Source organism: Artemia franciscana, chromosome 13 (genome assembly GCF_032884065.1).
Source record: "Artemia franciscana chromosome 13, ASM3288406v1, whole genome shotgun sequence".
Taxonomy (NCBI): Eukaryota; Metazoa; Arthropoda; class Branchiopoda; order Anostraca; family Artemiidae; genus Artemia; species Artemia franciscana.
The window spans coordinates 16,966,449-16,991,230 of NC_088875.1; the positions used below are offsets into that span (position 1 = coordinate 16,966,449).

General features: G+C 36.5%; 1 protein-coding gene and 1 long non-coding RNA gene across 15 annotated transcripts in view; one reads left to right on the plus strand and one right to left on the minus strand.

The window, feature by feature from the left end:
- Window positions 1-24,782, minus strand: part of LOC136034587 (tensin-1-like) — a 297,146-nt gene that overhangs the window by 141,095 nt on the left and 131,269 nt on the right. For 7 of the 14 annotated variants that reach the window (XM_065715843.1, XM_065715841.1, XM_065715842.1 and 4 more), the window contains 2 exons: window positions 4,203-4,265; window positions 185-394 (listed from right to left, as the gene is read on the minus strand). In XM_065715843.1, coding sequence (XP_065571915.1) covers window positions 185-394; window positions 4,203-4,265 — 273 coding nt within the window. Of the gene's footprint in view, window positions 1-184; window positions 395-4,202; window positions 4,266-12,347; window positions 12,639-22,747; window positions 22,943-24,782 lie in introns of those variants that run through there. The other 7 variants (XM_065715850.1, XM_065715846.1, XM_065715844.1 and 4 more) reach the window with 4 other exon arrangements.
- Window positions 12,509-16,625, plus strand: LOC136034593 (uncharacterized). Its single transcript, XR_010619211.1, has 2 exons — window positions 12,509-12,568; window positions 14,765-16,625. It is a non-coding gene; the product is annotated as an uncharacterized LOC136034593 (long non-coding RNA).

A 24,782-nucleotide genomic window follows, 5' to 3' on the forward strand; every position in this document is an offset into this window, starting at 1 on the left:
ATTGAGAGAAAGAGTCAAACTTTAGCGTAAAGAGTGGGGCGTTGATGAGGAAGCAGCCTCTTTCATATACGAAGTAATTTCTGTTCGTTTTAAGTTTTAATGTCGCTCCTTACTTTCAGTTAAAAAAAACTTGTTTTTTTTTATTTAATAAGATAAAGAAACAATAATGAAAACAACAACATACGATATACTTATCTCCATGCTTTCTACGTAACATAGACGCCGCCGATTTCAGGCCATTCCTATAATTGAACGCTTCGGTGCTTTCGTCAAAGCCGAGTGACAAAATCTTTTCTGTCACATAGCTTAAATGTATACCAGCTTGAGACAAGGATGGAGAGATGCTCAGCGAATTTTTCCGTGACTGGGTATTCATTTTGTCATTAGAAATAACCTGAAAATAGAAAAAATACAAAATAAAACGAAACACCCTAGAAATACCTTAATAGAGAAATAAGCTAGAAACTCTATTTATGATGGAGCTCAAGGGCGTATCCAGGATTTTTTTCGAAGGGGGAGGGGGTCTGGGGACATTTTTTTCAGGGGGTTACACAAAAACGCCTAAGAAATTTATTTAAATGCATTTTGTTACGTTTTTACCATTCGGACAAAATATTTAGGGGGGTTAAAACCACTACCCCCCCTCCTGGGTACGGCCTTGTTGGAGCTATAAAGAGATTTGAAAAATAAGTGAATGAAGGGAAACCAAAATGTTTCACTTAAAATGATCAGGCTAACTATACAGGCCCTATAGCATAAATCTCTATAAGACAACCATGATTATACTTGAACAGTCATACAACTCGCATGTCATTGATTACAAAAATGCCTACACATATGAGAAATAAAAAGGGGAGAGGATTCCCGCTGTTCGGTCAAAAGAACTCCGCTTCTTGGAGAACTGGCAAACGGTGGGTTAAAATAAGTTTTTTCACGTTTTGACCACCTCTTCATTGCGGCGTAGATTAATGGAAATTAGGGAGGAGGGGGGGGGGGGTAAGAATATTTTCAATTCCACGGAGGGTTAATTTTGGTGTCTTTTTTCAATTATTTTCAATGAAAGGGCAGAAATAGTCCATTTTCCAGTGAAAATACTGAAAAAAAGTTATTTTTTAAAGTCTATGGCGGAAGCAAAAAATCTCAGGGGGACAATGCCCCTAGTAGGAGTTCTAGGCCCGGGCAGGAGGGGCAGCTGCCCTTCCAGTTTTTCTGATATCTGATATTAAATTCTTTTTATTTAATGTAAAAGGTATACCTGTGTTATACCTTGCCCCCTTCTGGCTATGAGGCCTTAAACCGCTTCTGAATGCCCCCCTCCCGTTGACCAGGGAAAAAACACACTAATATTCCCCATAGAATAATCCTCTAATACCACCAGCCTAGGAGTAACCTCTAATCCCCCCGAGAAAAAAACCTATAATACCCTACTCCCACACCCAAGGGTGGAGCCCTTCGACCCAAAACAAATATAACCTCACGGATACGGTCTTGTTTAAAATGTTTCGAAATTTTTCCTTTCATTAAATCCCTAACACATCCTCAAATATCAGCTCTCGGTCCCTCAAAATACTCACAAAGATCCCTTGCCAGAGGAGAGATAAGAATTATTCAGTGAAAGATAATTCCAAATTCATGACTTTTACGGATGTATTTAGACTTGCCTTGTCAATGTGCATATTATAGTTAAATTAGAAATAGTGGGTTGCTGTTCTGAAATAAAACAAGAGCTAAGAGCTCATATGACACTTGTGACGAGGCGAGAAGAGCTAAGAGCGAAGAGATCATATGGTATGAGTTCTAACAAAATTCTATGAATCAATAGACTGATTTAAAAAGGAAAATAAGAGGCTTAATGCCGGTCAGGATTTAAAATAAGAGCTCTGAGTCACGATGTCCTTCTAAATATAAAAATTCATTAAGATCCGATCACCCACTCGTAAGTTATAAATACCTAATTTTTTCTAATTTTTCCTCTCCCTTTAGCCCCAGATGGTCGAATCTGGGAAAACGATTTTATCAAGTCAAATTGTTCAGCTCCCTGACACGCCTACCAATTTTAATCGTCCTAGCACGTCCAGAAGCACCAAACTCGCCAAATCACTGAACCCCTCCCCCCAACTCCCCCAAAGAGAGCCATCCAGTTTCATCCTGATCTCACCGCTTTAAGTATTTTCTAAGATTTCCGGTCCCCCCAACTGCCCCCCCCCCCCAATTACGCTTGATCCGGTTGAGATTTAGAATAAGAGATCTGAGTTACGAGGTCCTTCTAAATATCAAGTTTCATGAAGATCCGATCACTCCTTCGTAAGTTAAAAATACGTAATTTTTTCTTATTTTTCAGAATTAGCCCCCCCCCCAATAGAGCGGATCCGTTCCAATTATGTAAATCACGTATGTAGACTTCTGCTCTTATTTTTCCACCAAGTTTCCTCCCGATCCCTCAAATCTAAGCGTTTTCCATGATTTTAGGTTCCCCACCCCAAACTTCCCCCAATGTCACCAGATCCGGTCAGGATTTAAAATAAGAGCTTTGAGACACGATATCCTTCTAAATATCAAATTTCATTGAGATCCAATCACCCGTTCGTAAGTTAAAAATACCTCTTTTTTCTAATTTTTCAGAATTAACCCCTCTCCCAACTACCCCAAAGAGAGCGGATCCGTTCCGGTTATGTCAATCATGTATCTAGGACTTGTGCTTATTTTTCCCACCAAGTTTCATCCCGATCCCTCCACTCTAAGTGTTTTCAAAGTTTTAGGTTTCCCCCTCCCAACTCCCCCCCCCAATGTCACCAGATCCGGTCGGGTTTAAAATAAGAGCTCTGAGACACGATATCCTTCTAAATATCAAATTTCATTGACATCCGATCACCCGTTCGTAAGTTAAAAATACCTCATTTTTTCTAATTTTTCAGAATTACCCCCCCCCCACTATCCCAAAGAGAGCGGATCCGTTCTGGTTATGTCAATCATGTATCTAGGACTTGTGCTTAATATTCCCACCAAGTTTCATCCGATCCCTCCACTCTAAGTTTTTTCCAAGTTTTAGGTTTCCCCCTCCCAACTCCCCCCCAATGTCACCAGATCTGGTCGGGATTTAAAATAAGAGCTCTAAGACACCATATCCTTCTAAATATCAAATTTCATTGAGATCCGATCACCCGTTCGTAAGTTAAAAATACCTCATTTTTTTAATTTTTCAGAATTACCCCCCCCCCCACCCAACCACCCCAAAGAGAGCGGATCCGTTCCGGTTCCGGACTTGCGCTTATTTTTCCCACCAAGTTTCATCCCGATCCCTCCGCTCTAAGTGTTTTCCCCTCCCATATCCCCCCCCCCAATGTCACCAGATCCGGTCGGGATTTAAAATAACAGCTCTGAGACACGATATCCTTCCAAACGTCAAATTTCATTAAGATCTGATCAACAGTTCGTAAGTTAAAAATACTTCAATTTTTCTAGGTTGACGGAATGCACATAGAAAACTGCTAGGTAGCTTTTATTTTGCTATTATAACTGTTCAGAATGCAGGGCGATGAAGAGGCGCTCACATACGCTTCTAGCTAGACTTAAACATCAGTCCACCCACAAGCATCCAGGCGATTTCCATTGTCATCTAAAATTCGGTGCTTGCCTGCAACAAATTACGACTATTTTCTTTGTCGATTCCACCTACCCTCTAAAACCTTTTCTGCAGTTTGGAAAGTTATAGCAGCGTAACCCTGTTCTAGAGTCTAACATGTTAGCGATTTTTTAAGGATCCAGTTCTAGAGTCTATAGCTGCGTCAAGTGGGAATATAATTGCCCCCTCCTATATTTTGAAAAACACACCCCTCTACATTTTCGTGAAGTGGCGCCAATGAAAACTATGTGTCTAGGATTCCACATTCAGCCAATCAGGAATCTTCTTTCGTCGCTATATCTACCGTCAGTAGCGTTAACTCGTATGTCTGGCTTGACGTCCATGCCCAAGCAAGTGCACATACATACCAGGCATGGAAGTCTTACCGTAACAGCAAGTGAGCGATGCTTAAGCAAAAGCTGTGCTTTCACTGAAAGTTATGGCTTCTCTACTCGGATGTGTAACGCAGATATTTATGTAATTGGTCCATTTTTTGGCCGTTTTGGAGAAACCCTCTCCTCTAACTTCCTTTCCAACTAATGTAGTGCTAAGAACATACTAAAAACGGAAAGAAACTTACCGCGAAAGCTTTTCCATTCTTTATTTGCTTGTCGATCAGCTTTTGGTTTTCCACGTTATTTTTCTAGAAAAAGAAATTAAACATTTATTATGGAGCGATTCTAACGACGTAAACTTGTTTTATTGCTATAATTTATTCTCACGTAGTAGCACCTTGGCAGACAATCAAGAGTAATCCAATTTACTGCTGATAAGGTATTTTTAAGCCCACTTATGCCTGTCAAAGATTGTGGATAACTTAATTGAGAAGTGTACAAAAACAGTTTTAATCTTCGTCTTCGATCTGAGCCAGTTGGTATGAAAACCCGCCTTCTCTGAGGGCCAAACGGAATTTATTAGAGATCGGTTCGTTTGCTGTCAAAGCGAAGCCATATTTTTATGTCAGAGGTGCCTTTCAGTGGCAATATTAGCTTATGAATTCTCTTGACGCTGAAGAATGTTTAAGTAATGATTGCTGACTTAAGGAGCAAGGGTGAATATAAAATCATGGGTCGCTTACTATTTTCGGTAACAGTGTTTTAACGCCATCGCGGTTTTCCGCCACCTTTTAATTCAGGTAGGTCAGAATGGACATAGACGTAAGAACAGACATAGAAATAGACACAGATATAGACAAAAACATAGATATAGACATAGACTAACCTAACCTGTCTATTCTGACCCATCTAATCCTCTTGATGATACAATATTTCCTGGTGGCGGAAAACCGCGGTGGCGTTAAAACACTCAATTCCTATTTTCGCTTACTATTTGTCGCAGATGTAAATGAGTTTGTGTAAATGACAGCACCTCAAACAATTTAGCCTGGTCCTCTATCCGTACCCAGGGTAAGAACGAAGTGACAGAGCTCTCTCTCTTTCTGTTTGCAGTCTCCCTCCATTTCTCCCTGAATGAATGCACAGCAGTAATAGCTTTGACAGATTATGAAAAGATTTAATTTGAAAAGTCACCTGTCCCTTCAGATACTAAGGAACCAGGATACTTCATAAATAATTTATCTAAAATTAGCCTATCTCCTTCTCTATTTGTCTTTTTTCGTCTCGCATCGTTTGACGGGTCATTCCAAATTCTGGTATACGTCGAATTCAATCGCGCTAGTTGTTATTTTCTACTGTAAAACTGACGCTTATCTCATGGGCAGCTTTTGATACCTATCCTCTCCTGGTACATAAGCAATAATTCATTCAGAAAGGGGGAGGGACACAAGAAAAGGTGAGCAAATAACTGCACAATGCTTTCATAACATCCGCATATCACCAACTTGGGAAAATCCTTCAACTTTTGGTAGACTTTGTTTCTTAGTTTTGTGTAACAATTAGATTACATTTTGCTACAAGTACCGCATTACGTTTCCACGATCATAGTGAAAATTTAGAAACTTAAGTTTTTTGTTTTTCTTTATTCAAAAGATAAGTATTTGAGATTACCCAAATTCAGTGTAATGCTTAATTCAAGAATAAGAAAAGTCATCCATGGCTTTCTTAACAAACATCCGAGAAAAAGTTCTAGTCTCCATAATGATGGTTCCCTTAAGCCTAACATTGGTCTTCAAACTTCTTCAAGTTGACTTTGTCATTTAATTGCAAATCTGGCACCCCCCCCCCGCTAAAAAATACAAATCTTGGATATTGAGAGCCAACTCAAAATCAGTATTGACACTGATCGAATTGCCTCCAAACATCCATTTCAGCCGATATCAAAACAGGATTGAGCTGCGAGAGCTTACTCTGTCTTTTTGGAACCAGGACTTCATTATAAATGACCATTGCCAGCGCTCTCCTCCAAGTCTCAGATGGTATACCGAAGGACTAAATCGGCTTTTGTATACCGAGGAATTGATATCGAATATATCAAGGCATACTACTCCGGCCTACCAAAGCACTAACTCCGCCACAATAGGGAACATCTTTGAATATTGGAGATAACTAAATCAAATCTCTTGACCAGCTGAGATGAATTCTCCCGGGGCCTTGGACTATTGAAATGACTTGCTTAATAGAAGTCCATATGGTCCTAAGGTGCATACTGCGCTATCCATTTAGGGCTCTATTGGTCCAAGAGTCTTGGAGGGGGTTTTTCACTTTGAGAGCGAATTATTAATCTGCAAATGATTTTCTTCAACAAGCCTATCTTGTAATGATGTTTGAAATACCGTACCCTACCGAAGCTACAACTGAGGTTATGAAAGACATGAGGTTATGAGGTCAAAAGACATTGCTTCTAGTGTGTTCAATGAAATAAAAGTGACTAGTAGCTGAACAAAATGGCATAGCAAAAAGTATACACAGAGCTCACTACTTGGGGGTAAACCAGTATTCTATATTGTAGGACTTCAAGGTTCTGAAATATTATTCAAAAATATTGTTTCATTTGGAAAGTTATAATCTTATATTTAGATGTCAAACTCTTGTATGAGCAAGGCCGAAAAGCTTATTCCACTTAAATTACCAAACTATTATAACGCTTTTTACGGGCCTTACTCAACTTATGCAAAAATGTTGCATTATTTGCATATGCAAATAGGTACACACGTAATTGTTTTAATACAAGATAATAAAACAGAGGTGTATCGAGTTGCTCATTAAATTTACTCATATTTCGATCAAAAGATTCTCTAACACTAGATAATTTTCTTCTTAAGATTATACGATGGTCCAAAAGCAATAAAAACCTAGAAGACTCAAAGCGCCACACATTCAATAAAATAACGACGTAATTATGTGGCTAAAAGAAAACCATTACTTTTTTTGTGAAGTTATACTAATGAAATTCTATGCAAAATTGGAGACGAATCAATTGGAAGGTCTTTTCGTAAGGATGGCAGTTGAATTCAAGTTCAGCTCCCGCCTTTATACATTAGTTTCCGTTCGTTCAAGGTAGCCGTCGATATATCCGTCGAACTGATCACATCAAATAGTTCGTGGTGACGAACTGTAGTAACGAGCGACCCGGCTCAAAAGTAACCGAAACTCTTAAATACGGAATTTTGATATCAATATGCACATCTAAAGAATCAAATTTTTATGCTGATTTTAGATATATAAGTTTAGTCTTGACCCTCAGAAGTTACGAACATGAGAAAATTTTCCTTATTCTCGAAAAAAGGGAGAAACAACCCATAAATGTCATATAATCTTAATGAAAATCATACCATCAGATTCAGCATATCAGAGAACCCCATTGTAAAGGTTTAAAGCTCCTATCTGCAAAAATTTAGAATTTTGTATTTTTTGCCAGAAGAAAGATCACGGATGCGTGTTTATTTGTTGTTTTTTCCCATGGGGGATCGTATCGACCCAGTGGTCCTAGAATGTTGCGAGAGGGCTTATTCTAACGGAAATTAAAAGGTCTAGTGCCTTTTTTAAGAGACCAAACAAACTGGAGTGCAACTAGGTCCCCTCCCCCATTCATTTTTCCCCAAAGTCACTGGATCAAAATTTTGAGAGTCATTTTGTTTAGAATGGTCGGAAATCTAATAAATATGTCTTTCAGGACGACTTAATCCCCCACAGTTCCTGGGGGAAGGACTGTAAGTTATGAGCTTTGCCTATTGTTTACATATTGTATATGTTAATGACGATGTATACTGACGTTTTAAGGGGTTATTTTTTCTGAAGGTGGGGGAGGGGGGCCGGGGATTACGTGAGAGGATCTCTCCATGGAGGAGTTTATCATGGGGGAAGAGAATTTTCATGAAGGGGGGCTCGATTTTCCGGTATTATTTATAAAATAATGAGAAATTAAATAAAAAAATTTAAACTGAAGGTAAGGAGCAACATGAAAATTTAAAACGAACAGAAATTATTACGTATATGAGGGGGTTGGTCCCCTCATCAATACCTCGCGCTTTACGCTAAAGTATTTTTAGTAATTTCAAAAGAGCTATTTATTCTATTTAAACAGCCCTTGTGGTTCAGGGATCATTCTAAAAGAATTGAAACAGAATTCAAACTTTAGTGTAAAGAGGGAGGTATTGACGAGGGGCCGAACCCTCTTACATACGTAATAAAAAAAATGCGAATATAGAAGTTCGTTACGCAAGTTAATTTGTAAGTTACGTATACGTATTACAGATAAAAACGTTCATATATGAAATTAGAAGTTCTAGTGGCCTTTTTAAGTAACCAAAAAATTGAAGGACAGCCAGCTCGTAGCTCTTTACGCTAACGTATTTTTAGTATTTTCAAATTTATTCTAATTGAACGGCCTCTGTGATTCAGGATTCATTCTCAAAGAATTAGAACAAAATTCAAACTTTAGCGCAAAGAGCGAGGTATTGACGAGGTTCTAATTAAGGTTTTAATTATTCTTGTACGGTGAGCCAAAATCAAAACCTGCATTAATTTCTAAACGTTCAGAAATTAAATAAAAAATAGTTTTTTGAATTGAAAGTAAGAAGCGACATTAAAACTTAAAACGAACAGAAATTATTCCTTATATGAAAGGGGCTGGCCCCTCCTCAACACCTCGCTCCTTATGCTAAAGTTTAACTCTTCCTTACAACTCAATTTTTTAAAACAATAGAAAACTTCAGCGTAAGAGCCTTCAGCGTACCTTAGCGTAAAGAGCGAGGTATTGACGAGAGGGCTAACCCCCTAATATACGGAATAATTTTTGTTTGTTTTAAGTTTTAATGTTAATCCTTACTTTTTTTCATTTAATTTCTGATCATTTTTAAATAATGCTGTGAAATCCGGCGGCCCTTTCATGGAAAATTTCCTTCCCCAATGAAATATTCCACAGTGGAAAGATCCTCCCACGTGACTTTTGCCACTAACCCCCCCTACCACAAGAAAAAATCCCCCTGAATATGTATGTGTGTTTCCCAATAACCAATACTGTATGTAAACAATGGCCAGAGGTAACAACTTGCAGCCCTTCTCGCGGAGACTCTGGGGGATTAAGTCATCATCAAAGACCTAGTTAATAGATTTTTGACTATGTTGAACAAAATGACTATCTAAAATTTTGATCAGGTGACATTGGGAAAAAATGAGCACGGGAGGGGGCCTAGTTGCCCTCCAAATTTTTGGGTCACTTAAAAAAGGCGCTAGAACTTTTAATTTCCGTTGGAATGAGCCATCTCGCGATATCCTAGGACCACTGGGTCAATACGATCACCCCCGGAGAAAAAAAAACAAATAAACACCCATCCGTGATCTTTCTTCTGGCAAAAAAATACCAAATTTCACATTTTTGCAGGTAAGAGCATGGAATCTCTACAATAGGGTTCTTTGATACGCTGAAACTGATGGTGTGATTTTCATTAAAATTCTATGACTTTTGGGGGATGTTTTCCCCTTTTTCAAAAATAAGCCAAATACTCTCAGACTCGTAACTTTTGATGTGTAAAACTAAACTTGATGAAACTGTATCGAAATTCCGTCTTATAGAGTTTCGGTAACTATTGAGCCGGGTCACTCCTTACTTACAGTTCGTTGTCACGAACTGTTTTATTCTATTTATTATTACGTATACGAGGGGTTTCGTCCCCTAGTCAATTCCTCACTCTTTACACTAAAGTTCAAATTTTGTTCCAATTCTTCAAGAATGACCCCTGAATAACAAAGGCTGTTTAATTAGAATAAATTTGAAAGTACTGAAAGAACTTTAGCGTAAAGAGCGAGGTATTGACGAGGGGGTAGACTCCCTCATTTACATAATAATTTCTGTTCGTTTTATAAATTAATGTTGCGCCCTACTTTCAGTTGAAAAAACTTGTTCTTTTAATTCAATTTCTGATCGTCTTTAAATAACGCGGGGAATCCGGCGTTTCCTTCATGGAAAAATTGTCTTCCCCAGTGAAAAAATCCCCCATGGAGATGGAGGCAAAGTTCATAACTTGCAGCCCATCCCCCGGGTCTGTAAAGGATTAAATCATCCTCGAAGACATAGTTGTTAGGTTTTAAAACTATGCTGAACAAAATGGTTATCTTAAAATTTTGATTCAGTGACTGGGAAAAAATGAGCGTGGGAGGGGGCCTAGTTGCCCTCCAATTTTTTTCGTCACTTGAAAAGGGCACTAGAACTTTTAATTTCCGTTTGAATGAGCCCTTTCGTGAAATTATAGAACCACTGGGTCGATACGATCACCCCTGTGAAAAAAAAACAACAAATAAACACGCATCCGTCATCTTTCTTCTGGCAAAATAATACAAAATTCCACATTTTTGAAGTTAGGAGGTTGAAACCTCTACAACAGGGTTCTCTAATACGCTAAATCTGATGGTGTAATTCTCATTAAGATCTTATTACTTTTAGGGGGTGTTTCCCTCTTTTTTTCAAAAATAGGGCAAATTTTCTCAGACTCGTAACTTTTGATGGGTACGATTAAAATTGACAAAACCTATATAGTTGAAATCAGCATAAAAATTCGAATTTGACGTATCTATTGGCATCAAAATTCCGTTTTTTTAGAGTTTCAGTTACTCTTGAGCCGGGTCGCTCCTTACTTACAGTTACAAAATATCTTAGTAATTATTTTTGAAGCATCATCACATTTCAAATATTACAGAAGCAATTTTTGGGAAGCCTACAAAAAGACTAAAAATATTGTTCTCGTTAGGAAAAATTTCTAGTACTTCACAAAAAAAGTAGATGACGAACTCCTAATCATGAATCTTGTCAACTTTGCTCTTACTTGCTTTACATAAAGTACTAATTATAACATGACTTTTATCACGTAGATAAAAAAGAAGAAATGAGGATGTAAAATAAGACAAGAGCAAAGGCTTAGTGAGGGTGTGGTGGAATTTGAACTAGGCAAGTACTTGAGAATTCATAACGGTTCTGAATAACCGAAAACATTTTGATCGAAGTGAAATATCGAAACATGGAAAATAGTCAAATTACATAAAATAAAAAGGCTCTAATAATCTTGGGACTTTGGAGGGCCAAGCGCGAGAGCTCCCAACTTGTTATACTGTGGTATGAAAACAAGGAAAGGAGGCACATCTGCTCCTCAAATTTGAGGGGAAAGAAAAAGATAGAATCAATTATATGTTGGTTGAATCATGAAAATAATGACACCTCTGGGCAGGGCCGTATTCAGGATTTTGTTCGGGGGGGGGAGAGGTTTACAAAACACTTTAAAACGCATCAAAAGTTTGTTCATATTAATTCTTTTAAGTTGTTTACATGTCGAACAAACATTTCTTTTGGAGGGAGGGGTTACAAATCCCCTAGCACCCTGGAAACAGCGTTGCTTCTGGACCTACGGTGCTGAGACAACCTTCTACGTACGCGTTGGACTATACATAACACAAGACCATTATTATGAAAGTTTTTACCGAAGATACAGAATAATCCATCATAATTTTTATTTGTATCTCAATGTAACGATCCGATTTTACTACTATTTGAATCTAAGCTTTGCATGTTTTATTTTCGTCATTGCGTTTTTTAGATTACAAGGTTGTATTTTAATTAGATAAACTAAACTAACAAAGAATATAATAATAGCCGAGGAGCTTACAGTCTTTTCGCTAAGCCAATTTACAAATTCAACATTGAACTATTTGCTAGCAATTATTAATTATAATTATTTGTAACTACATACACAATCAATCAAGTTTATGCATACATAATATATTACTAAAATAATTAATCAACCTGTAGTTACAGGCTCTTATTAATTAACGATCATTTACTATACCTTGATGATATTGGCTCACAGAGGTGAGCAGATATGGTCAAGAATACCCCATAACAGCAAACATCTCTAGAAAAAAAACTTGCAGAAGAAACTTTTAAACCCTAATATTTGACTTTAACAGAGGGTTTTTTTAATGGCATACCGACTTGGAAGTCTGCTGATTGAACCTAAGAGTTAGGACTCAGCGCACCGTCACATACGTGGCACTTCCTTATCTATGACGTCATAATTGAGAGCTTTGCAGTCTTTTATGGGATTCGCGTCCCTTTGACTCTACTTCCTTGGTACCCAAGTCAACGTCGGGCTATATTGCCCCCTTGCTATACACATCCAGATTGGTGTTGTATATAAAGCCTTGTATTATCTAGCCCCTTGGGCAACCGAAGAAGCAAAAAGCCGCAAAGATAGTGTTGAAGGTGATGGAAATTTAACTAACAACTAGTCTTGTTTAAAAATTAATTATCTCAGATGTATAGCATAAAATAATAATACCTGTGTGACCTTTTGACTCCAGATTGGTATTAACAATGAACAGTGCCAAAGTGAAAACGACAGTCTATAAAGTAACACTTCAAAATTATCCTTGGGTTCAAAAGAAATGAAATTCGAATCCTTCGATTTCTTCCTATATTCCTGCTTTAAATCAGTTGTTGAAAAACTTCGGGTACTTAATAATTGGAATTTTGGAGAAGCAGGGAAGGGAATAAGGTCAGGTAAGAGCAAAGCACTATTATTAGGAATTTCTTCTACCGACATTAGACTGTTCATTCTTAAAGTTTTATGGAGTTCGATCTATTCGACAACTGGTTTTGCTGGAAATTCATAAACCATTTACAGCAAATTGAATTATTATAACAAGTATTTATTCTCGTACAGCAGATTTGAACGGCTTTATTTGCAAAGGAAGGAAGTCTTAACTGCCAAGAAGCTTAAAATTGAAGATTTTTATGAACCTCTAATCTGAATAAAAACAAACCCACAAGAAAGCAAAAAAGCAATTTAATGATATCACAACTGGTTCTTCCATAATCCACTATTATGTGTGAAATGAATAGACTTGAGAAACGGTAGCCCCCACACAACCATGGTAAAACTGATGCTGTCCAAGTTTATCTTATGCGGATTATATTCTCTCCGCAAGCGCTAGATTAAGATCGATGTGGATTCTTGAAGGAATTCCCTGAATAAAATTCCGAAAAGCAAATCAATGAAAAGTTTGCGGTCATTTAATGCACTTTTAAGAAATGCTCAAATGGGTGTTCACAAATTGACCAATAAAATACACGTTTGTCGCTAGTCACTTTTTTCCGCTAAAGTATGTTTTTTTCAATGTTGGAACTAAGTTTTCATTGGGCTTGGCCAATGAAAATAATGAACGCAGGGCTAATAACGCAATGAAAATAATAAAACATGAACGAAGGGCTTTGTTTGGCTTGGAGGCCCAAATTTGTCAAAACAGCAAAAATGGGCAACTTATACGAAACAGGTGCATTACGCTGAAAAAGAGTGGCAGAAAGAAGATCTTTGGAAGAGGATCAAACCACTAGTCTTCTCCTACTACGTACGTAACTAGAGTCCTTCTGTAGCAATATTGCATACCTCTTCCTTGACATGTCTGCCATATCAACGTTGGTCCTTAAAGTACGCCAGAATAAAGAGAATCAACCCATGTTAAAGATAATTACCAAAGATGGATCTGGAGCAACATCTTGGGGGAAGGGGCAATGTGACAAGACCACCAATAATTGACCAAATTGACAAGTTTATAAAAAAAAGAGCCAAAAAAATGAAACGGAATGAAGGCACAAGAAAAATATTCAGTCCCCCAGCCCCCTAGATCCAATCCTGATAGCTACCAAAGAAATTTCTAACAAAGATAATTCAATCTTCAACCTTAAGGTCTTGCTTTTTTTGCCATTTAATTTTGTGTCATTGGAGTCATATTGCTGAAGGTGCGAAAAAGCAAAAAGAGTTATTGGCGTTTTTATTCCTAGTCCAACACTATCTTAAAGAACCATGAAATATTTATAAAAGAAATTACCTTGTTTCTTTATTGAAAATAAGAACAAACTAGACTGCTGGAGCTAGGAGCTTGAAATTTTACTGGGGAACCCCAAAACAGCGATTTTCTTCCGTTTTTGAAAATGATAGTTTTTTTTGCAGAATTTTAAGAAAAACGGGATAGAGAAAGAAGCCCTCAAACAAAACCTCACATAAGCAAATATATTTCGTCACCAATCACACATTTTATGAAAAAAAAGGGAACATTAATAACCACTTCTAAGCATTGATGAAGGACGGGCTTCCGAAGTCAAATAATTCTGACCGCGATACTGAAACACCAGGCAAGGAAGTCGTACATTTTCTGGATTCTCCAAACTTGAAATTTTAACCGAAAAATACTGAATTTTGTCTCCATTTAATATTATGACTAAAACCACGATTCAATAAAATCTTTATGACAGGAAAATTTGCCAGATTTATCAATATTCTTAGTTCGCTAAGAAATTTCGCCATAGGTGGTAGTATCAATAAAAACGTTTCTTAAAATTAAATTGCCTTTTTGCACGAAGTGGCTAACAGCAAATAAACATAAATCTACAAAGACAGCTTTACTACCCAAATAGCTTAATGCAATAGAGACTATATATATATATATATATATATATATATATATATATATATATATATATATATATATATATATATATATATATATATATATATATATATATATATATATATATATATATATATATATATATATATATATATATATATATATATATATATATATATATATATATAGTTGTATTTTATCAGTCTATAAAGCAGAATCGAAAGAGGCTTTGGGAGCATTTTATCTTACAAATTGTTCTTTCTCTTCACATTTTATCACTTTTTTTCAGGTGATTGTAAGCCAAGGTGATTGTAAGGTCCAAAACTTGAGGGAAGACGAATGACCAAAATGAAGCAAATCTAAGTCCTATTGCTGTTTTTAGAACTTTTTCAGCACCAAACTACAATTTTGAGCACTGTTGAACCTTCAGTTTTCTAAAGGTTTGCTTGATGAAGTTGATTCATTTGACACCAGACAGAATTATGCACTGTGATGCCTATTTTCGTAGCAGCTATTCATGAAGAGGGCTGACGGGCCATTGATTTGGTGGGGAGGGATTCCAAACCCCTCAAAAAGTGCTTTATATATCAAAATATTTCTGATTTTCTGTGAGCTTTCGGACAAATATAGCTCACATCTCACAGAAAATTCCATAGCTATAAAGAGGGTCATGAGGAGAGGAGGCATAAATTAAACTAGGTCTCAGCCGTCTTATCCAAACCTATGTGCTTTTGCTTCTGTTCAAACCTCGTGATGCATCACGACGGTTTCATGTAATTTTTTTCTGTTTCATCTTAAAGTCATAAAACTAATAATAAAAGGTTTTTTTAAGATCATAATAGTAAGGGTAAGGCGCAAATCTTCCTTACTACGGCCGTTTCAGCATTTCTGGATTTATCAAACCATTGTAACGAGCCGTAAGCAAGGAGCGACACGGCTCAATAGTAACCAAAACTCTAAAAAACAAAATTTTCGATTCCAATAGATATAACAAAAGAGTCGGATTTTTATGCTGATTTCAAATATACATATTTCCTCAAGTTTAATCTTACCCATCAAAAGTTAAGAGAATAATTGCATTATTTTCAGAAAAGAGGGAAACACCCCCTAAAAGTCATAGAATCTTAATAAAAATCATACCATCGGATTCAGTGTATCAGCGATTGCTACTGCAGAGGTTTCAAGCACCTATCTGGAAAAATGTGGAATGTTTTATTTTTTGTCAGATGAAAGATCACCCGTGCGTGTTAATTTTTACTCTTTTTATTTTTCCCATGGGTGATCGTATCAAACAAATGATCCTAGAACATTAGAAGAGAAATCATTTGAACGAAAATTAAAAGTTCTAGTGCCCTTTTAAGTAACAAAAAAGACTGGCGGGCAACTAGCCCTCCTGCCCCGCCCGTTTCCCCCAAAATCGCCCGATCAAAATTTGAGATAAAATGATCCCCCCTCAGCTCCTGGGGATACGTCTTTAAGGTTAAAAAATTGCCCATTGTTTAAGTATAGTATTTGTTATTGGGAAGTATCAGACATTTTTCGGAAGGGGGAATTTCGAATTGAGGTGTGTTTTTATGGGGATGATTTTCCTTGTAAAAAAAAGCTTATTTTCTTCTCCCAATTTTGTAAGAACGACTCCTGAAACACAAGGGTGTTCTAATTAGAATAGAGAGCTTTTCAAAAGTGCTAGAAACCTTACCGTGAAGAGCAGGGTACTGAGGAGGGGAACAACCCCTTCATATACGGAATTATTTCTGTTCGTTCGAGTCTTAATATTGCTCCTTACTTTTAGTTGAAAAACTTTTTTTTTTATTTAATCGGAACTGGACCCAGCGGATCAGTAGATCAAAGGTGTCCAGAGAAGACTAAATTTGTATCATAATTATTGAACCCTGTCTCTCTTTGGTCTTTTAAGAAGAAAATAGGAAAAAGGATAGAAGGGGATGTCTTCCATCTTATTTGTTCCATGGTTTGATTGCATCTTCTTTCCAGGTTCATTTTCCAAATGGAAGGAGAATAAACCTTCCATGACCTACATAATTTTTTACAAAGATGTCGGCTGTTAGCCTGAGATACCTAAGAAATTGAACATATCACATTTCTCTGAAATATATTTGATGTTTTTGCAAATAAATTATTATTTATCTGGTCTTTATTGTTTATTTTAAAGATTAGAAAGAGATATTGAATCTCTAGGACTAGAAATAAGACTATAAACCTAGGAAATTATGTAACACTAGTATAGGAAACTCAGTGAAAGTAACCGAAAATCAAACGGCAGGCCTAGAAAACTAAACAACGGTAGTAAGAAAAATCCACTGAAAGAACTGTGAATCTAACAAACAAGATGGGAATCCAATAAGGATATTAAAATCCAACACGTTCTTTTGTCAAATAATTGAAAATTCAATATTATGTGAGAACATCCAACTAGTTTATTGTTCAACAAGTTGAAAATTGAATTCGGGTATGGGAATCCAACATTTTTGTTTCTCAAAAAATTGGATATTCAATAATGATCATGGAATTCCAATACGGTCTCTAATATTCAATTTTCGCAGTTGAAATTCTAATTTTGTTGTTGATAAACATTACAAACAATTTTTGTTGAATATCAAACACTTTTTTTTACAGTGTATTCCAGGGGTGGCTGAAGCCAACGTTTCCCTTGAGAAATTTTACAGTCATACTTTTAGGGTGAAGTTGGTTTCCGATCATCATAAGAAAGTACCCCCACGGCTTTCTTTGTGGAAAATGAGGGCTTATAGTTTGGGGTAAGGGGGCAAACCCTTTTTTTCCGTTTCCTACAAAACAGTGTGCGTTATGCTTTTTTCTTTTTCATGCCTGCCGTTCGACAGGCTCTCTGACTAGTAGCAGAATAAATGATTATAAAAGGTAATTTGAATCATTCGAGATCATCTAGTTAGTATTTATTGGTGTGTAGATTATGAAAAAATAGTGTCTTTAGTTTGTTTGTATCATAAGACTTTGGACAGAAATACGAATTTTTTTTACATGGCGACAAAAAGCCCGTTTCCAAGCAATTTTAGGGTAAAATTTAGGGTAGGCCTTAAGAACCGCTTAGGCAGCAATCATAGATTGGTTGAATTTATTTATTTCTGCTAAAGATAGTCGAAACAGACAGTATTTATATGAAGAGGCAGGTTTTGTTGCGGGGGGATTTGTGATTTGCTACACACGGCCTAAAGTACAGATAATTTTCGATTGTGTACCAAAGTTCTATTAATACAATTCGACGGACAAAGGCCTGTCGTTGGTCCGTGCAAGCAGCAAAGAGAACAGTGGCTTCAATTGGGGGAAAGGGCAGGGGAGCACGTGCTCCCACTCGCCCAGATTCTTTTGTCCCCTCTACATTTTGAAAATACCTATATGAGGAGTATTCTCGTTGGAAAACATCGTTCTTCTGGCATTTTCGTTAAGAAAAACAATAAATTTGCCCTCTCACCATTAGATTTTGAAACATACATTTTGCACTCCTATATTTTCGTGAATATCTGTATTCCCTGATATTTTCGTGAATCCACTATCAGGGAATACAGATATTAGAGTACGGGGTATCCGATGAGTTTATCTTTATCTTGCCGAAACACTGAAATAAATTTGGTACCAAACTAAAAATGATGTTAGAGGGCAAGTACCACCCTTCATGACCAGAAATACATATAAGGAGTACATTTTCATAGCAGCATATCGTACATTTTTGCGTGCCTAAAGTCAAATATTATGTTATAAAAATCCCTGGGTATACTCTGCCCAATAAATGAATAGATGAAAACGTAATTATAGCCACTGCTTCAGTCTCACGTTTTGTTTAAGCTTATATCCCAAAGAAAGGCCATTAATACTATCAAAGCTAGAGTAATAACATTTAAATATATGCAATTATGGTACTTTAAATGTGCAGAGGAATAGAAGAAGCTAGTTAAAATTCTAGAGCATGACGACATCAAGCGGCGATTTGTTAGAACCCCGCCCTGCCTACATGATTAAAATGGGTAGCATCATGAAATTCCCGTATCCTGAATTTTTAATTGGAAAGTGTTAAAACATGATTTGTTTCTTAAATGCGGCTGTGTATTTATTGCATTTGGTAGTAGGCTATTAAAAGTACCGTAGATCGGTATGGATTAGTACAGTAGACTGAACTGCTCCGCCAACCGTAAAAGCTGCATAAGAGACGGCAACTTCTGCTAATGAGCAGCAATTCAATGAAGCCCTTTAACATACCCACTTGAAATTATTTTTTAAATAAATTAGATTCATTGGTGCACATAGGTCCAAAGCTTAGTTGGAAGGGGTTTATCTAAGATTTTTATTTATTTTTGGGATGGAGTTCGGAATCCAACAAGTAAATTTTTAGGCTACTATTTTTATTTGTCCAGGGGGACCAAACTTGGAAGAAGGCATCCCCCAAGACTGTTCACATAGAAGTTGGTTGGGCCGAAGCTTAGAAACCTGAAAGATAGTTTGGTCCTTCACTCCATTTCTAAGCCTAAAAGAAATATTTGAAAAGTTGAAAACGACCACAGTAGCCTATAGTTCAAAAAGGCATTCTATACCATTTCTACATAACCAAGGTTAATAGACCATCTCCAACCCAGGCTCATTTTGCTGGATCTTTGGTTTGGCATATTCTAAAAAAAAGGCAAATTGCGGCATTGGACTTTACAGTCCCTATCGGCGGTGCTGATCTCCGTTTTTCGGTCCTTCAGCCATGAAGTGCAATGGGGGGTTGAGAGCCAACATCCTGTGCTTTTGCACACCCTTCCTGTTTACCTTCCCCAGATTTCTCCAGGTACCCATTTAGAGCTGGGTCAACTCTGGCTGAGCTTACAAGTCACACCACTTACCCCCGTCCCAAACGAAATAATTGGATACACTAGGATTCGGAACCCTCATCTTCTCGAACAAGGATCCTAAATCCAGCGCACTAATCTACTCGGCATGCTTTACCATATTGAAATTGTATGTCAAGATACTTGGAAGTTTCTACTTGTTACAAAATATATAATACCTTCTTTTTTATCTCAAGGAATAGTTGGGCAGCTCTTTATATAAATAAAATTTTTTGTCGCATCTCTGATACTTAGAAAAAGACCCTCCTCCTCAAACAATTGGTTTTTAGTAAAGGTAAAAATGGCTGAACAGCGAAACATGTCTTCTCGTTTTTCGATCTCTTGAAAATTTATGTCATGAAACGTGGCATTGTTTTCACAGATCTTTTTTCTAATTCCGAATGGCGATTGAAATTGACGGTATTATTCAAAAAGAAGCGGAAATTGACTGCAATCATTATAAATTTAAAATAAAATAAAAAGTTAGTCTAAAAGCAAATCTTACATTCAACAATCTTCGCAAAAACCCAAAAATTTTGCAAAAAAATTCTCTAATTAAGTAATTTTTTTTTATATTTTCACTGAAAAATCTGATTCTCAGTTCTGACGTTATTGACTCCTTCTCAAAAGCATAAGCTAAGATGAGAATATACGGAACAAGCTTTCAGGATCTTTTCTGCGCTGTCTATGCCAGCGACTAAAAATATGTTTTTTATGATAGTAATATTATATCTTTTCTAAGATAGATACGGCTTTTCCGTACTTTTGTATTATTCAGAACACAGTCAAAAAGTGAAGTTAGGTTAGGTATCTTCCATCACTATGCGTTCCTTCTCGTAAGAGTATTAAGTCATGGTGTGTCCATTGACGCACTGTTTTGTTGTGGGCAACAACCCCTTATCCTGGAAAAATATAATTGCCTCTTTTTCAGTCTTCGGCAAATCCCAAATCTTCATTTCAAAATCCAAAATCCTTCATTTCAGACACTATCTTCTATCACTATGCGTAGAAAACTGAATTGAGTTTGGTCTTTGTGGCTATGAAACCGGTTTTTCGCATAAAATGTACCTGCATAGTAGTTTGTTTCACGAAAGAACTTAACTTCTCTTATTGAGTGTGTTCTGAATAATACACAAGTACCGGTTTTTCTTTTAAGGAGTAAAGACGAGTGAAAAAAAAACTTTTACGAACAGAAGGGCAGTATAAACGATCTTCAGTGTAATCAGTACATTTTGTCAGTTTTGGACCTTTTTTCTTTTGGCTTTCTTGATAATGATCGACAGCCTACATCTAAATAGGAAAATTAAGAACAATGTATGTGCACTTATACGTCGTTCCGTTAATTTATTTACTTTTTATTTGACATTTTAGTAAGTGGGTTATTGCCGTGAAGAAGTAATTATACAGGAATAATATTAACATAACCAGTTACTGTGTTAGGATGACTTGAAGCATTCCCATCTGTATTCTCTAGGCATGCGACCAAAGATGTATTGATCCTGATTCTACAGGCTAACAATAGCATTTCGAAAAAACTCAAAAGTTGTATCAGCTAATACTAAAAGACATGATCAATCACACAAGCGTCAACAGCACTCCTTAACTTGAAACGAAAGTCAACAAGCAATGCTAATTGACCCTTGACGAGATCAGCCCCACTTCCAAATTACTTTGAATGAGTCTTCCTTCACCGACATCAATCAATGCACAATTTGTGGAATAAGATTTTACAGGTTACAATAAATAATGAGTGTAAAGTCCATTAAAAAGAAAAAGAGCCTTTTAAAGTCTATGCATAAAGCTAACATCCAAGCTTATTGGACGTCAAACATGCATGATCTTTCGGGAGGATGAGAAAGAAAATACTTCCCCCCGAAAAGAATTCAATCCTCATACCAACCCATCCCATTGAAAAAAAAAACGTTTACTGAAAATTTCAACCCCATCGCTCAGCCGTCAGACAAAACACGGTAGACTAAAGATAGATTCACAATGAGATTTTAATTTTACCAAAATTCCGTAACCGCTTTATCAAGCCAATCAGATTTTCTCGAAGGGTTTTCTGATTGGCTGAAAAATTCTGCAAAATTTCTGATTGGCTCAAATTGATCTAACTAAGTCTCACTGTGACTTTTGAACCTTCAAAAAAAAAACGCATAAAATCCGTGACCGCTTTGATTAACCTAATTAATGACAAGTATTCAGCTAGCGTCAGGCGATTGTTTTTAGAGCTGAGGATTTGCAATTCCAAATCATCTTGCAAGCTGAGAAAACTTTACAAAGCCTATAAATTCTTAACAACTTTTTGAATAGGCTGAAAGAGTGACACCTTCGAGCTGATCCAGCTGACGATAAGCATAAAAAATAACGCAAACCCACTGAATCAGCAATCTATTGTATGTATCCCAAGACTACATATGAACCCATTAGGGAAGGGGCCAGGAAACAATTACGGCAGCAGTGATTACTGTATTTTGGAAAGGCCACTGAACGGGAAACCGAAATAGTATATTTTTTTCAATTTTACTTCTGTCCTGTACTACAAATTTACTAAAATATTTATATTTCATGGAAGTCCATGCCAAAATGAAGGGCCACGAAACGGACATCAGCATCATCGGTTTGGACCTTAAAGGTCTAGTACCGTCTTACTTACTTTTTACTTACTACATTTATGAAACGCCCAAATGTTGCACCCTGACGCATCAGGTTTTCGAATTTAAGGCCCCTCTCACTGGGTGAAGTGGCAGGAAGCTTGAATTAATCCCCTGCTTCGTGTCGATCAAAAATACTTGCCAGATAAAAAAGTTATTTAATCAAAACTATTTCTCTGAATTTTTAAAAGTTGTCCAATATAGTAGCTAAAAATCAAGCATGGTAATTGAATACTTTTCTGGCTAATATCAGATAGAATATATAAATATAATTTAATAAAATTCCATAATTCCATAAAATGTAAAATATGGATAATTTTATGGAAAATTCCATAAAAAAAAAAAAAAAATACGCCGAACAGAACTAAGAAAAAACACATGTTCAAGGTTTTAAACATTACCATAAGCATAACAAAAATACGGGTATAAGATAGAATAATTGGCTTTAAAATGGGGTAAGAAAGAATGTTTTCTTCAGCCATTTTTTCCCCACGACGAAATACCCAAATCTTGGCATTTCTTGAACCACATCTCAGCAATGTCATTGAAAAGAAATGGTTTGAAAGGAGTATTACTTGGTTCTTAAAAATCACTGAGGGTTCTTCAAAAACGGGTACAAGATGGAATAATTGGCCTCAAAATGGGATAAGAAAGAATGTTTTCTTCAGCCATTTTGTCCCCACTACGTAATACCCAAGTTTTGGCATTCTTTGAACCACATCTCAGCAATGCCATTGAAAAGAAATGGATTGAAAGTATTACCTGGTTCTTCAAAATCACTATAATCTAGTTTCATCCTCTCAGCACTGGACCACAAACTATTCAGAAGAAGACACGGATTTCAATCAATTTACACAAAGTGCACCATATGCTTGTACGTAGGTGTGAAAAGCCTAGCGTCAAAATTAATTGTTGCACGTTATAAAACATAAGAAGAAAGATGACTGTTATGGAAGCGAACTATTGAGCAAAATGTATTTCGCTGTTTCCACCTTCCCAAACTGGCAGCTAGCCCGGAGAAAGTTAGATGAAACAGTCTTCACACCTGAGCCATTATTTACAGTATAACTACGTAAACATTGTAAAAAAATCTTGCCGGTAAGAATATTGAAGCCAAAAAACCCTTTCATTTTGAGCTTGAACCAGACATAAAGGCCTACGTATGGAGGGGGGCGGGTATTTGGCCACGTTACCCATTAGTTTCTTACAATATATCCTATAACTTCTTATAATTTCTGTGTAATCCCCAATTTGGCATTTTTTTTTTATGTCCAAATCGCCTCTACTCATGGCAGGTTCCTGTGTACGGAACCTGCAGAACCTGGCAGAACAACAAAGTTCTGCCAAAGGATGCTTAAAAAGTGATAGTGGGCAGAACAGGTGGTCACTCCATTCCGAATGATGATTTTGAGATTACTTTGTCAAACCAAAAGTGGGGTCGTAGAAATTTGTATTGCCACTAGGAACAAAACTAATCTTTGGTGTTCAGAATCTCAAAGACGGTAAGTAGTAAGACCAAACTTAAAGGCTAACTATGAAATTTAAATTTAATTAGTTATTTAACAATTAATTCTAATTAAATTATTAAATAACAAATTTGATAAAAAATTAATTTAATTTAATTTAAAAATGAAAGGCTAACTATAACGTAACATTAGACACAAAACTTATATGCTGTACCGAAAAAATACGTACAAGAGACGAACTTGATTAATATGATTTTAGTTGACATTATGCAATAACTATAACAAATGGAGGATATTCCAAATCTCTATCAAAGAACCCAGATCTCTATGTTCCTTTTCGACCCCCCCCCCTCCTTTTTCCCTGTCTGTGAGCTCACCCATCTAATGTTATTATACTTTGAAGTCAAGTTCATTCGTTAGATCAATATTAAAAATGATAAAAAAAAAGCTTTTCTAGTGTAAAACATTCTATTATTTCATTATAAAATAGAAAACCTGTTAAAATAAAGATTTCCTAAGAAAACAGTTAGTCACTCATTTAAAAAAATATACATACAATATTTGCAGAGCATAATTATTCAAGGAGGGCAAGGAAATACTGGAGCTCAATAGGAGCTGATTTTTCAAGAAAAAAATAAAATAAATTGAACATATCAAATTGTGAAATCCATTGCCGCCTTTGCTCCTCTAGTGCCTTGCTTCGTTGCACTTAATAGGGCTACGAATTTTAGTTTACATGAATCAGATATGATTCGTCCTTTTCATGAGAAAATAACAACCATACATTTACTAAGAACCTTTTCCAGAGTAATGGCAACTAAATGGGCTGAAACGGTAGAATAAAGGTGCCTAAATACCACAGGATCTTATGTGAAAAAGCCTTGATTTTGCACCTCTCATTTGCAAAGCTCACATGCTGCGACCTGACTCAAACAGTACCTCATGATTACAGAGGCGTAGCTAGGGTTTTTTTTAAGTCTAAGGGCAATATTTGTTTTCTGACCCTCCCCACCCCACTATTATTACCACGATATAAGTAACCAAAATACTAAAGAAAAAAACTCAGTTTGGTACCCTCTCAGGGGCTGCAACCGGGGAAAGCTACCCCTGTCCTTCTAGCAACGTCACTGCAAAGGTGAATCGTGTATATGCCTGACTGCATCTAGTAGCCCTCAAAATTACTATATGGTCTTTTTCTCTTTCTCTCCGTCTCACTTTCTCTTTCAGTTTTTATTTTTTTCTATCATAAAATAATAAAAAAATTCCAAACACGAGTTTCATCAAGTAAAACTAAAGCGAAAAAAGTGATTTACATAATGGTATGCTGAATA